The sequence below is a fragment of the Mustela nigripes genome, chromosome 10 (genome assembly GCF_022355385.1).
Source record: "Mustela nigripes isolate SB6536 chromosome 10, MUSNIG.SB6536, whole genome shotgun sequence".
Lineage (NCBI taxonomy): Eukaryota > Metazoa > Chordata > Mammalia > Carnivora > Mustelidae > Mustela > Mustela nigripes.
In genome coordinates, this window is record NC_081566.1 from 1512669 (window position 1) to 1527150 (window position 14482).

Here is a 14482-nt window from a genome sequence, read left to right on the forward strand (position 1 = left end):
AAAAACAAAAAATATAAAACTTCTAGAAGAAAACAAAAGGGAAAATTTTGTGACCTTGGAAGAGGTTGCAATTTGTCAGATGAAAAACCACAATGGAAGAATAAATTGATAAACTGACCTTCATCAAACTGAAAACTTCTCCTCATCTAAGGACATCGGTAAAGAGAATAAAAATGCAAACAACACACTGTGAGAAAATATTTGCCAATCATATTTCCACGTAAAAAATCTGTATCCATAAAGATACAGATTTTTCTGTATAAAGAATTCTGAGCAAAGTTTTAAAGGGCCAATAAAACTACCTGGGTAAAGGGAGAGATGGCATGCCAAAGCAGAGGGTAGAAAGAGTAAAACCAAGAAAGCGAGAAAACCAGTCTGAAGAGGAAGAGGCAGGATATGGACTGGAGAAGAGGCTAGCATTCAGAGCATTTTCATAAAACACGTTAAGGAGCTGGAACTTGATTCTGGGGGGAATGCAGTCCTCTGGGACATTTCTAGTAGAGCTGTGACATGGACAGATCAGATTCTTTAGACAGCTTGCTCTGAAACCTATGTGGAAGAGGAATTTGAGGGAGAAAGTCTGAGCCAGAGCGGTTGCAGCAGCCCAGGTCACAGCTAGAACAGTGAGAGCTGGAATGAAGGAAAAGGAGAGAATTGAAGAAAATGCTTAGACGGTAAATCTATACAACTTTTTACTCATTAGATGTAGGGGGAAAAGGAGGCAGAAGCAGGGCGCCTGGGTAGCTCAGTCAGTTAAGCATCTGCCTTTGGTTCAGGTTATGATCCCAGGGTCCTGGGATGGAGCCCCATATCAGGCTCCCTGCCCAGCAGGAAACCTACTTCTCCCTCTCCCTCCCACTCCCCATACTTGTGCTGGCGTGCTCTCTCGCTCTGTCAAATAAATAAAGAAAATCTTTAAAAAAAGAGAGAGAGAGAGAGAGGAGAAGTAGATTTACTGGTCTCAAGTTTGTTTGCTAATGATATGCAGAACACAAAAGGAATAGTTTGGTAAGTTATAAATAGTTCAGTTTGGGATGCACTGTTTGAGTCTGAGTCTGAACCTCTAAGGGAAACCCTACACACAGAATTAACTAATTCGTTAATTTTTTCCACATAAAATTATCTAGTACAATTTCTGATTAATCAGTCTATCGCTTGCCCACTGACTTATAACCCCCAAGTTCTCATTACTTGTGGGTAATTTCCCGAGCACTTGGGCTATGACACTGACACACTTGTCTACTCCCATGTCATCTCACACTGCTTTTCCTACTAAAGCTTTATACTTTAGTTATAAAGCTTCCGGTTGTATAAATTAGTCATCCTATCACCACCACTTCTTCCCCTTTAAAATTCCCTTTGCTCTTTTGACTCTTCTATGCAAGAATTTCATTAAGTTTCATGAAAAACTCTGCTAGGATTTTTACTGGAAAGATACAAAAGACATGAACAATTTTCCTTGGATTCTGTAATGGAGAGACATTTATTATCTTAGCCAGAAGGATTCTAGTGGAGCGAAAGGAGGAAGCCAGACTGTAGCGGCTGTTCTCCACGAGGAGTCAAAGGCAACTAGGAAGAGAGAAGTGTGAATACACTCTCGATATGGAAGAAAAAGGATTAGACAGTAACAAATAGGAACTGAAGATCAGGAGAGACTATTTGAGGATGCTTGTGTGATGTTCTTCAACTTTCCTTTTCCACGCACTGCCCTAGTTGCCTTGCGCATGCTGTGAGCTCCAGCCGGAGCGGTCGTCTCTGATGGCTAGTCACTAACATGGCATCCACAACACTCACTCTTCTCAAGACGAGAGTCAAGAGAAGGTATCCCTAAGGCTTCATAACAATGGGATATTTCAGGGACCAATGTCAGAAAGAGCTAAAAAATTTAAGTGTCCAAAATAGAAACAAATGTGACAAATATGTCTGAGACATTTCTTCAGGAGAAAGGATGATGGTAGGTAACTCTGCAGGGTTCAAAGTAGAGGACTGACACGTCTGACTCGGCATTTAAAAGGGCTGCACTGGCTTACTGCTTTGAGAACAGTCGTCTAAATGACTGCGCCACCCAGGCGCCCCTTTATGCGTTTAAAATAAGTAACTGTAGGAAGAACAAAGACTGTTTCATAAACACTAACTCTCTATAGGAAAAGAAAAGGATGTTAAACTTGAAGATGGTGTTAGGTCTGAGTTAAAACATACGAAATGATGTTTCTTTCTGAATACTGACTATCCATCAACTGGTCTCATATGAAGTCAGTAATTCAAACACTGATGAGCCTGAAAAATTTAAGTGGCTTTGAACGTAAACTGGGATCATGAGTATTTTAACTGGAGAAGACTTACCTTGGCCATGACCAGGTTACCAGTTCACAAAAGAGACATTACTGAACCACTATTTAATCCTAGGCAAAGGGTCAAAGGTTTTAGAGAAAACTTTAGACTCTTAGATCAGCTGTAAAACCTGCCCGAGGACAGCAACAACAGAAGAGACCTTACTCTGACATAAAACATTTAACCAAACAACAACAACAAAAAAAAAACTCAAAAAACAAAACAAAACAAACAAACAAAAAAACAGAATTAAAAGATTTTTAAAACACCTTACCCTGGCAGCTGAAGCAAAAGAATCAGGGCCATGAACTGCATTTCTTATGCCATCGGTTCCAAAGAGAGCTCTCAGGCTTTCGGGAGCATCGGTACGAGCCATCCCGGAGTTCGCGGGTCCAAGCAGTCTTTTCCACTCACATACAGCATCCTCTCTCAAAACCTCCATGGCGATGACAGGACCACTTGTAATAAACTGGATCAGCTCACTACAAAACAGGTAAAATCTTGATTGGCTTCATTTTTCTGTCAACCTATCTCTCAAACTATTGGATATAGTGAATTCTGCCTGAGCAAGATAAAGTTTTCATAAATTGAGTGTCTTGTGGTAGCCTGAGGTACTATAAAACACTAGAGTTGTCAAATCATTTACTGTTAGCAAAAAAAATAAATAAAAAATAAAAAAAAATAAATCAGTGTTTCATTGAATTTAAGACGACTTCATTGACTTAAAATGCATATTACTGGTCAACTGATAATTGCTTCTTCTGTTGTTCTGAAAGGTAAAGAAAGGATCTTCCTTTTTATTTTCATGTGGTTTACCATGGCAGTCAAATAAGATTTCATAATATAAAAAATTATGAGTGGTCTTATATTTACAGTAAGAATGTATTTTTGTGTAGATTAAAATTCAAAGAATGGAGGGAGACTTTCAGTCAATAAACACGGAGTTGGTCTAGTGATAAAGAAAATACAGAAATTAACAGGCCTTAAAAAACATGCTCTTATTACTATAAAAGCTACTCTTGAGATATTCTTATCTCAAGTTATTAGAGAATACACACAGGTTCTTGATTAAAAATCCAGCTTGGAGTCACAGTAGCCCAAGCCATGGAAAGCAGCTGCTCGTTTCCTTTGCCACGTTTTATGTGCACAAAGCACAGTGACAAGTCCAGCGGTGAAGAAAGGAACACCATTCCTCCCACTGTGTTAGGCAGGGACAGAATCCTTTCTAAAGCAAGCCTGTGTTTCTCTCTCATCCAAACTATGAGAGGACAGGACCGTCCTGGAGAAAAACACATACTTCCTTCCTTCATTGACTCACTTTTTAAATCATGTCAATTCATTCTGAAGAGGATTTCTAAAAAAGTAGTATGTACAAAGAAGTATTCATACTCTCCATCCTAACAGGCCTAAATGACCTCTTCATACATACTCTGCTAGGCTATAGCAGGAAAAAAAAAAATAGATTTAAGGAACCAAAATCAAGGGAATAAACTCATGTTTATCCATTCAATAAGTACTTACCGATTAGAAATCAAAATACTCAACAATATCCTTGCTTCCAGAAACTGGTAATGTCCTGTTAATACAGAATTCTCAGACACACAGAATAGGCCTATGAGTGTGGCATGTAATAATGCAGTGAATATTGTGCCCAACTATAAAAAATCCTGGGAATGCTTCATGACACTATTCCCAACCCTAGAGCTACATCTTCCATTGCATCTTTCCTAACACCAGAAAACTAGTTAATTCATCCATTTAATAATTTACTGCACCCTAGTCACATATAAGACATTTAACTAGGTGCTATAATATATGCTACCAACACAAAGCAGAACTATGATAAAGAATCATTTCCAAGAAAATTAGGTATTTTGGGAAGTCCGTGTCAGTTACTAGAGGCGGCGGGGCGGCAGCGGCAGTGAGTGAGTTCCTTGTGGCCTACAATAAACTTGCAAAAATGTCTCTGTGCCCGTCTCTTGAAGACCTGAAGGTAGACAAAGTCATTCAGGCTCAAACTGCCTTTTCTGCAAACCCTGGCAACCCAGCAATTCTGTCTGAAGCTTCTGCTCCCATCTCTCAAGACAGAAATCTCTATCCTAGACTGTCCCTGGAGCTCTCCCAGTACATGGGCCTGAGTTTAAGTGAAGAACAAATCTGTGCACCTATGGCCCTGGGCCCTGGAGCACCAGGTCAGGGGCAGCTGGCGGCGAGACCTTCCGGTATGAACCCTATGGTGGCCCCGTGACTGGTAATGATGTTGGAACTCGTAGAACAGAAATGAAGCAAGGGACCCGTGAAGTCATTTTGTGTAAGGATCAAGATGGAAAAATTGGGCTTGGGCTTAAATCAGTAGATAATGGCATATTTGTTCAGCCGGTCCAGGCAAATTCTCCAGCCTCACTGGTTGGTCTGAGATTGGGGACCAAGTACTCCAGATTGGTGGGGAAAGTGTGCAGGCTGGAGCGCTGGTAAAGCACACGAGGTGCCCAAACGAGCTTTTGGAGAGCAGATTACTAGGACTGTTCATGACAGGCCCTTTGTCGGAGAGTCACCATGCATGATGATGGGACTGGACATGCTGGCTTTATCTTTAAAGATGGGGGAAGATCACCTCCACAGTGAAAGACAGTTCTGCAGCCAGAAAGTCTTCTCACAGAACGTCACATCTGTGAAGTCAACGGGCAGAATGTCACCGGGCTGGAGGGTGCTCAAGTGGCAGACGCACCGTCAACATCTGAGACGGCAGTTACGATGACTCATGCCTGCTTTTATTTCTGAACATATTAAACGGATGGCACCAAGCTCTATGAAAAGCCTGACAGATCACACATTTCCTGAGGTTAAAGTCATGGTACAGTGGAAGCCTCACTGAGCTCCAGTCTACTTCTTGGGCAGTTTGACTTTATATTATGCACATGAAGCTTTCTAGAAGCCGGAGAGCATATGCTGCATGAAGACGTTTCTACCTTACATTACGGCTGGGAGTCTTACTGTCTTGATTGGATATCTTGTTCACACTTCAAGATCACTGCAGCCTCATTCTGGTTTTACAGATGGGAAACCTTGGACAGATTTACTGATTTTCATAGAGTAGCTTCTCTACTGGAAACCCAATGCTTTTACAAGCCATTATGAGTAGAATGACTGATAGAGGCGTAGCTCTGTGTTAGAACCAGTCACCGTTATCTTACATATCAAGTCGTGCTGTTCATAATACTTTAGTTCTATGGCATAACTGCATTTTTAATGTGTAACCATAGTACACGGACAATGACTGCTTTTGATGGGTTTTTAGTTCTCTGGGTGTATGTGTGCTCTCACACATGCGTGTGCGTGTAAGACACCAATTAAGTGCACTGCTTGCATCCTGTGTAAGCATGATACAGTGTACGTTAGGTTGCTAGAGCTGGTGTTGGTCATCATTTAATTTTAATTACCTTTACTTAATATGCTTCAACTGTCACCTTAACTGTAATAAGCATCTAGAATAAAAGCCAAAACACAACTATTGCTGATTTCTAAAACCCAAACTGCAGCTCTGTGTTAAACGATGTAACAGCACACACAGCTACAGCCCAGCTGTGTCTGAGAGTCTATCACCAATTGTGCAATGGTAATTCCTTTCTTCTAAAACTTACTGGTATTACTTTCTGAGAAATGACTCACTATATATTAAATGTAAAAGATCTTATACCAGATAGGATAAACTTCTGACTCCCTTTATTTATGTGTGGATTACGTGGAATATGACCTAATCTTGTCTTTAGCATTCTGCACCCTCACTACTTAGGGGCAGTTGGAGGATGTTTCCCAGGTAATTTGTTCCACTTCCTGATCCCTCCCTACAAAATGGAAATGACACTTTAGCCTGATTTTTTTCTTTATTATGGTTTATGCCTATTTCATCTTAATTAAATATGTATAATTTTTAAAAAAAAGAAAGAAAATTGGATACTCTAACAAGGCTTGGGAATATTTTATACTTCCTGATTTAAAGGAATCTAACATAATAATTTTCTCACACACATGTTAAAAGAAACACTATCATATGAAGAATACCAAATAGCATGTTTAGTATAGCTGCCTAATATTCTTTATAGAAATGTAAGCACTTCTTTGTCAACAGTAATATATACTTCACAATATTCACTTAAATTTAAATATATCCCAAATATTTAGAACATAAGTTCAATTTTTAACACATATTAGTTGCTCTACTTCAAGGAACAAAAGTATTAGTTGATAAGGGCTCTGTGGGGGCACCTGGGTGGCCCAGTTGGTTAAGCAACTGCCTTTGGCTCAGGTCAGGATCCTGGAGTCCCTGGATCGAGTCCCACATGGTTGGGGCGGGGGGTGGGGGCTCCCTGCTCAGCAGGGAGTCTGCTTCTCCTGCTGACATCTCCCCTCTCGTGTTCTTTCTCATTCTCTCTCTCTCAAATAAATAAATAAAATCTTTAAAAAAAAAAATAAGGGTTCTGTGAACACTGTTTTATGTATACAAGAATGTCAAGAGCACAAGTAAAACTCCCAACCCAGGAACAAGGGGCTGGCTCAGTCGGAAGAGCTGTGAGTTTGAGCCCCATATTGGGTGCAGAGATTACTCAAGGAAAATTCAGTTGTGGGTAATCAGAGGGGGGACAACCATAAGAGACTGTGGACTCTGAGAAACAAGCTGAGGGTTTTGGAGGGGAGCCGGGTGGGGGGTTGGGTGAGCTTGGTGGTGGGTATTGTGGAGGGCACGTATTGCGTGGTGCATAAACAATGAATTTTGGAACAATGAAAAGAAAAATTAAATTTTTTTAAAACCATTTAAAAATAATTATCACTCTATTTTAATCTACTGAAATCTAAAAAGAATGCTCTACCTTTTATAATTTAAACAAATCATCCTATTTACTTCTGATTAAAATTTAAGACATCTAATAATAAAATAAAAATTCTAATCTAGGGGTGCCCAGGTGGCTCAGTCCATTAGGCATCCGTTAGGCATCTGCCTTCGGCTTGGGTCATGATCCCAGGGTCCTGGGACTGAGTCCTGCATCAGCCTCCTTGAACAGCGGGGAGTCTGCTTCTCCCTCTGACCTTTCCCCCCCCCCCTCACGCTGCCTCTCCCATTCTTTCTCAAATGGATAAATAAAATCTTAAAAAATAAAAACTGATCTAATAAAAGGAGAGGAAAAACAATTCATAGAAAATAGTTCTCTACTGTTATAAGATGTTGCTATGATCTTTTTGACAGATGCTTTCCATGTCACAAGTTTCTGAAGTACAGAAGTACAATTCTTTAGTTTTTTAGGATATCCTCCATTGTAAATCACTAGCCCCAAATTCAGCACCTACTTTAAAAAGGGCCTTGATTGATGGTCTACATGAAAATCCATTGCTTCTTTCCTATAAAATAACCAAAATGACAACAGTTAAAAATTATATTTAAAAAATTACTTGACTAAAATCTTGTAGCTTGCATTAACAGAATAAAGATGAAACACTCTATTTGATCTACATGTAACTGACTAGTGACTTTTCACCAAGTATTCTGCTCAAATCCTCCCACTGTTCAAGTTTTTTGCTCCCTGAAGATCTATTAAGATGTAAAATTACAATGAGCGTAAAGGGCGCTACTCTTCTGCTCATGCTCATATCTCATGCCTTCCTCCCATTCTTGAAACATAGTTTAACATTTGACCAATAAGAATTACTTGTTCTTTACAGATAAATAAGTTACATAAAAGAATGCAAAGCCATCTTCAAATTTAAAATTTATCACTTTCTTCTTCAGGTTTTAAACTTGAAAGGGCAGGTTAGAATTTTAATAGTTACAGTTTTCTCTCTTAGAGCTTATGTTTTAAAATCTGCTTGACAAATTAAGCATATCACTCTATTCTTATTGGTTACTAATGTATTAAAAACCAATGCTTGAACTGACATCATCAAAAAAAGGGGGTGATATAGAGATATTCAGAATTTGAAGGGCAACAGGGATTTACCTCACGAATCTATATTTTTCACTAAAGAATATCTACAGCCACTGAAAGGATAATGGACTTTAAATTGATTAGCTGAAAAGTCGAAACAGCTTTTTAATCAAATCAGGTCTCTCTCAAACTGGGGCAGGTTTAAAGGCTTTAAATTGAGTTCACAGTATGTGACAAATATGTCAACATCAACTACTTTTGAAAACATCAGAGAAGTTAACATGTCCTCTAGCAAAGGATTATCCTTCCAAGCGTGGTAATTTAGTATGCAATGTTTTAAAATCTGGGCCCACTACAAAATGAATTCACGTAATAAACTGTAACAGGACACACTCTTATTCAAACCAAATGTACTGAAGTATTTTCTTTGGTGACGAAAGGATTATGAAAGTATACTATGCAAATATGATAAATAAAATTTGTCCCTAGAAATGAGAGTGGACGAAAACTCATCTTTCTAGGACCTATTTTGCCAGCACTAAATTATTCTCACAATAATATGTTAAAATAGGTTATGATTGCCTACATTGTACCTATGAAAATAATAAAGTTCAGCATGATCACATAACTTGGACAGGGGGATTTCAACCCAAATCTCTGGTTGCAAATCTCTGACTGTTTTTGTCCTTTCTGTTACCAACTACAGAGGGCCAAGAGAAGAATTCACCGGAAAAAAAAAAAAAAAAGGATATATTATATTATAGTCTAAAATGAGGTAAAACCAAATGTCTGAAAAATTCCTGTGGGAGCTTTCTAAGAGTTAGGGGTAAGACGACTGAAACAACCAGTTCTAAACTTTTCAACACAACTGGGCTACTAAAAAAGAAAAAAAAATCATAATCTTTTAATACTGATGAAAAGAAAGATCTCAATTATTAAAAGTGTTTGCTTCCTTCTTACATGTCACTGACCCAATAGTTCTCTCTATGCAACATCCAAAATGGAAACCAAGAATGAATCATGAATTCCTCCCGTCACCTTTACCGAATTCTTCCCTTAAAAAGCTGAGACGGAAATAGTAACAAGTGCATCACCACTTAAAGGAGGTTTTTGTCATTGTTACGCCGTGCTGTGTTTTTATAAAGAAACCATCCTCTCACAAAGATTTACCCATTAATGCTCTCACGAAATGTTTCCTTAGAGCCCCTCGGAGTCAGGCGCTAAGCCCAGCTCTGGGACTACGGAGTCAGTGGGGACTTCGCCGCTGCCCTTCGGACACCGTCGGGACGGAGGAACTGACATTGGGGCAAACAAGTTCCGCAAAGACTGAAACGCTGGGAGACACCCCTCCCGGGCCTCTGGTACTCCTGGCAGGTCTCACTGGCTCTGCCAAGAATCTAAGGCCCCGACTGTCCTTTCTCCTACCTTTTCCCGGGAGTTACGTTTACAATGAGCAGCTGCTGAGGGATGAGGTCGTGTCTCTTCAGCACAGAGAGCAGCCCCGTGTACCGCTCGCTGATGAAGCAGCAGAGAGCCCGAGCTCAAGCCCCTCGCTGGGATGCGACCAGCTCTGCACACAACACGCACCCGGACCCACAGCACGTCACTCCCACAGGACGCGCAGGCAGGGAGAGCCGACCTAAGCATGATGTGCTTTACCTGGCGCTTGCCGCCCCCAGATAAAGCCCCTGTCTCGGGCTCAAGTGCTCCGCATCTTCTGCCTGGCGTCCACGCAAGAGGAGAAGGCTGACTGACTAGCTTTCACGGCGGGCAGAACCCAACACCTGACCGTAAAACTAACAGAGGCATCTGAGGTGCTGTAAAAGCATCAAGGAGCCAGTGAAGTTTTCTTGGGCATCTTTGTCTTGGGGAGTTTGACGCCAAATCCATCAAGCACCAGCAGTGTAGAGACAAACCATTTCCAATCTCACAAGAGCCATTCGAAGTCATTTCTCCAGAATCCAGTCCCATGCTGCTATGAGAGCAAGCTTTCTTGATATACTCAGAAATAAGACCAATTTAACTGCTTACAAAGGGTCATGACCTCGGTTTCACTAAATAATATCACCAGTATTACCGCTACTAACAACAGCTAACATAAACGTACACTTACTAGATGCTGCGGTTTTTCAACTACTTTGCATACATTAGACTCACTGAACCCCACGGCAGCTTCACAACGCGGGCCGTGACACTCTCCATCTTGCAGATGAAGAAAACGAAGTACGGAGTAAGGCAGCCCGAGCCCCACGCCCAGAAGATGCGATCACATGCGCTCCGGCTCGGAAACGCGAGCCCCCGCCTTTCTGGAAAATAATGCAAACTGAAGACTTGACACAGGCAAAAACTCAAATATATGTGTGCGTGGGGTAAAATGGGAGGTATTCTGTTAAGGTTTCGAGGGATCGGGCTCAGAAAAGCCGTGCTGGATACCCACCAGCACCAGCCCTGTCCTCAGAGCCATACCTGCAACGGCCCCACAGAGCCTCACACACCCGGGGAGCCAGAGAAGCTCCCCGGCCCCAAATCAACAGAAACCCCCTGTGGAGCAACATAAGCACAGCGCAGCAGCAGCTCTCCCGATGCTCCACCAACGCCGCTCCTATAGTAAGTCCCTGAATAACCCAGGAGGACCCACTCCCAGGGGACGGATCGCTTTTCAGAGCAGTCAACGGCCTCGTCTCCCGTGACATACACGGCGAGGAGCTCCACGCGGCCTTTTCCAGATGCATTGCTCTTCGACATCTCAACCGTAACACTCCCTCGTCAAAGAGAAATACTCCAACCTCCGTCCCCTTTCCTGCCACTTTTATACAGTGTGTTCGACAGTAAGAAAACATTACAATTACCAGGCATCGGTGCTATAGAAGCCAGTGGGGTTACAGAAGACAGTACATAATGGTTTATTGGTTACCTGCTTGGAGTCAGCCATCATCGATGGATCTAATTACCCGGTGTCTTACTATTCTCTCGTTCTAGTAAGTTTACTAATATGTTCTTCGCCAGTGACAGGTTTTTTATTTTAAACAACGTGACGAAAGATAAAAGATGATTTAAAAAAAAGAAAAAGAAAAAAACCAAGGACTAGACTTTACACAACTGAAAATGATCAAAAAATTACCTTGAAAGCATCATCATTTTGAGTTTGGTTATAGTAAACCCAGCTTTGTTTATCATTTCAATTATTTCTCCAGCTTTCGATACTGCATCGGGTTTAATCAGAGCCAACGTTCTGTATGGAAAAAAGAACAAATAATAAGTTTGAAAATAAAAATAGTTCAGTTTTTACTTATAATTCCCAAGCAGTGGTAGTTTCTTTAACAATCATTCTAGATCATCAAACATCAAAATAAATTATTTTAAAAAGTATATAAAAGGTCTCTGAAAAACTTAAAGTAAGCTTACTATTTTTCCCAGGGAAATAAAAATTAGGTACCAATAATAATAATTACCAATAATAATAAATACCAATAAATAATTACCAATAATTACCAATAATAATAAAAGCTTAAGGGGAAAAAAGTTAAAACTGTCATATTTAACATGTCCTAATTAATGCAGGGAAGGAAAAATTCTTTCTGTATCCTTCAAGCAGTTCCAAGTGGACAAAGAATTCAATTTACATGAGACAGATTAATAGGAGAAAAAGCCAAAGTTTTATTATGTGGCATGGAGGCCCAATAATGAAACTGAGACCCAAATAAATGACCAAAACTGGCAAGGTTTTCTTTGGTTTTTTGTTTGTTTGTTTAAAGATTGTATTTATTTATTTGACACAGAGAGAGAGATCACAGGTAGGCAGAGCAGCAGGCGGGGCGGGGGAGGACGGGGGTAACAGGCTCCCCTGCTGAGCAGAGAGCCCGATGCGGGGCTCGATCCCAGGACCCTGAGACCATGACCTGAGCCGAAGGCAGACACCTAACAACTGAGCCACCCAGGAGCCCCCAAAACTGACAGTTTGTATACTTCCTAGACAAAGAGACAATAAATTTGTGAGGGATTGACAGGATAAAGGAAACAGATGTGGGGAGCCTGACTGGTTCAGTCAGTAGAGCATGAGAATTGTGAGTTTGAGTCCCATATTGGGTACAGAGATCAGTGAAAAATAAAATATTTTAAAAAAAGAAATGATAGGAAGCTTTAATTAGTAAATAATTCTAAACAGAATTTAACGGAGGTACTAGATTAGAAAGAAAGTAACGAGGTTTGCTTCTAAAGTTTGGTTGGCTTTAAAGTTTCTATCTCTGGAAATAAGGATGTCTTTTTCACTACTTAGAACAGGGAGAACACCTTCCCTATGGGAGGTTTATTTCCTGCGTCAGGGGGACAGAAGAGTCTGAGTGTCCTTGCACTGTTTTTAAAGTGACTTTTATTTTAAATGATCGGTATGTCAAAGAGGCACATTTTGGGCCATGCTGCTCTTGGCCTCCACATTATAAAACATTTAAAATTTCTATTTCTTAGAACACAGTTTATAAAAAAGGACAAATCTTTTTTAAAAACTGCATTTAATATATTATGAACTTGATTTTTGGTCTCTTAGACTTTAACAAATACAAGCGAAGCAGTCAGTTCATCACTGATCTGGAAAGAAATTCTTCCTTTAACACCCAAGCATCACACAAGGGTCGCACAAAGACCCAAATGTCTTCTTACCCAGCAACTTAGCTGGAGAGCAAGCAGCATGCTAACTTTTCAAATCCTACTTTCCTCTAAGAGGACTCATCAGAGCCAAGCGCTCTTCCCACTCTGAAGCGCCAAAAGGTTTTTGGAGATGGAGATCACGTGAATGGCCTCACTTTACTGATGAGGTAACCAGGACCAAAGAGTGACACCAGGGTCACACAGCCAGTCAGAGGCACCTTCAGGACAGAACACCCAGCTCACAGACTCCTAGGTCTGCACTCTTCCCATACCACAAATAACATCGCTCCGAGTATCGTAATTACAAAACCCTCAAGTGTAGTATTTGCAAATATCAGATAAAAATCAGATGAGTTCGAGTAACTCAGTGCATAGGACATGCAAAATTATGATAAAGAACTGCCACCACTTTCCCTCCTTCGCTTTCTGTCGTTCTGACACACAGGCATGAGGTCAAGGGCTCCAGCTAAGAAGTGCACTGGCCTTCTCACAGCTGGCTTCTTCACCCACGAGGCAAGCCTAAGGATACGGCAAAGCTATAATAATTCACGTTAACTCATGGCTGGTTTTTAGAACATATAATAATATAAGTTCATCTCACCTTATTACAAGCCGTGCCAGCAATCCTTTCCTTTATTTTGAAGCAAATGACACACTGTTAATATTCATATTATATGGCTTCATCAAAGAGAGAAAAGTCTTCACTTTTTAGCTCACATTATAACACAGTATACTCATCTCACCCGCATATACAATGAAAACTCGTCACTTTTTAACTCACATTATGACACGTTATACCCATAAACCAAACTGACCCACGTATTGCTTATGCTAAACTCTGGAAGAACCTTTGCGAACTACAGCTCTTAAAGAAAATATACAACACATCAGCAGTCACCAATTTCTATGAACAAGAACCAACATGGAAAATACAAAATCGACAAAGCTTAAAGTGCAATTTCATTTTCTCTTTACATGCCTTCCAGGAGGCAAAGGGCTGATAACTGGGAGTCATTAAATAAATCTGCCTAAGATCGCCTCACTGCTTAACTGTTCAGTAAATAATAATTAAAGTATATTCTATACAGAAAGGAAGACGGGCTTGCAAAATCACGTGTGTCATTTAAAAAGAAGACAGCACATAAAGAAACAAAAGGACCAGTGTCCTCTGCTGCAGCATAACAAGCTACAACACTGCGGCCTGTGGAAGGGTTCACGTGCTCCATGCCTCCTGCTCCCGTGTGGGGACCCAAGTCCCTCGGGCTGCAGCAGGACTAACCTACTTTCCCAGAGATTTGCAGACCAATGGCCTTGAGAAGTGAAGGACCAGACTTTCCCAGCAGAGAAGGACTGACCACATTTGAAAACAGCTGCCACTGATGCCAGCAAGTCTGTTCAGGGTCATGTCTCACGTCGACACACAACTATCTGCTTGGGCACCTGCTTCTCCCACACGTCACCCCCACCATTTCCACGCCTTCGCTGGACAGGGAAGATGGGCTCTGAGACATTCGTCCACTATCTTCCCAGGTTGCCAGCGCCCTACACAAAGCAACCTTTCCTTTCCCAACATACTCCTCCCGGAAGCA

At 40.9% G+C, this 14482-nt stretch overlaps 1 protein-coding gene and 1 pseudogene across 3 annotated transcripts in view; one reads left to right on the plus strand and one right to left on the minus strand.

The window, feature by feature from the left end:
- The window catches only part of NME7 (NME/NM23 family member 7), a 239523-nt gene that overhangs the window by 214289 nt on the left and 10752 nt on the right, over positions 1-14482 (minus strand). For all 3 annotated transcript variants that reach the window (XM_059412395.1, XM_059412396.1, XM_059412397.1), the window contains exons 4-6: positions 11371-11481; positions 7675-7725; positions 2606-2813 (exon numbers count right to left, since the gene is read on the minus strand). In XM_059412395.1, the coding sequence (XP_059268378.1) occupies positions 2606-2813; positions 7675-7725; positions 11371-11481 (370 nt within the window). The remainder of the gene's footprint in view (positions 1-2605; positions 2814-7674; positions 7726-11370; positions 11482-14482) is intronic.
- On the plus strand, positions 4292-5206 carry LOC132026033 (syntenin-1-like; annotated as a pseudogene).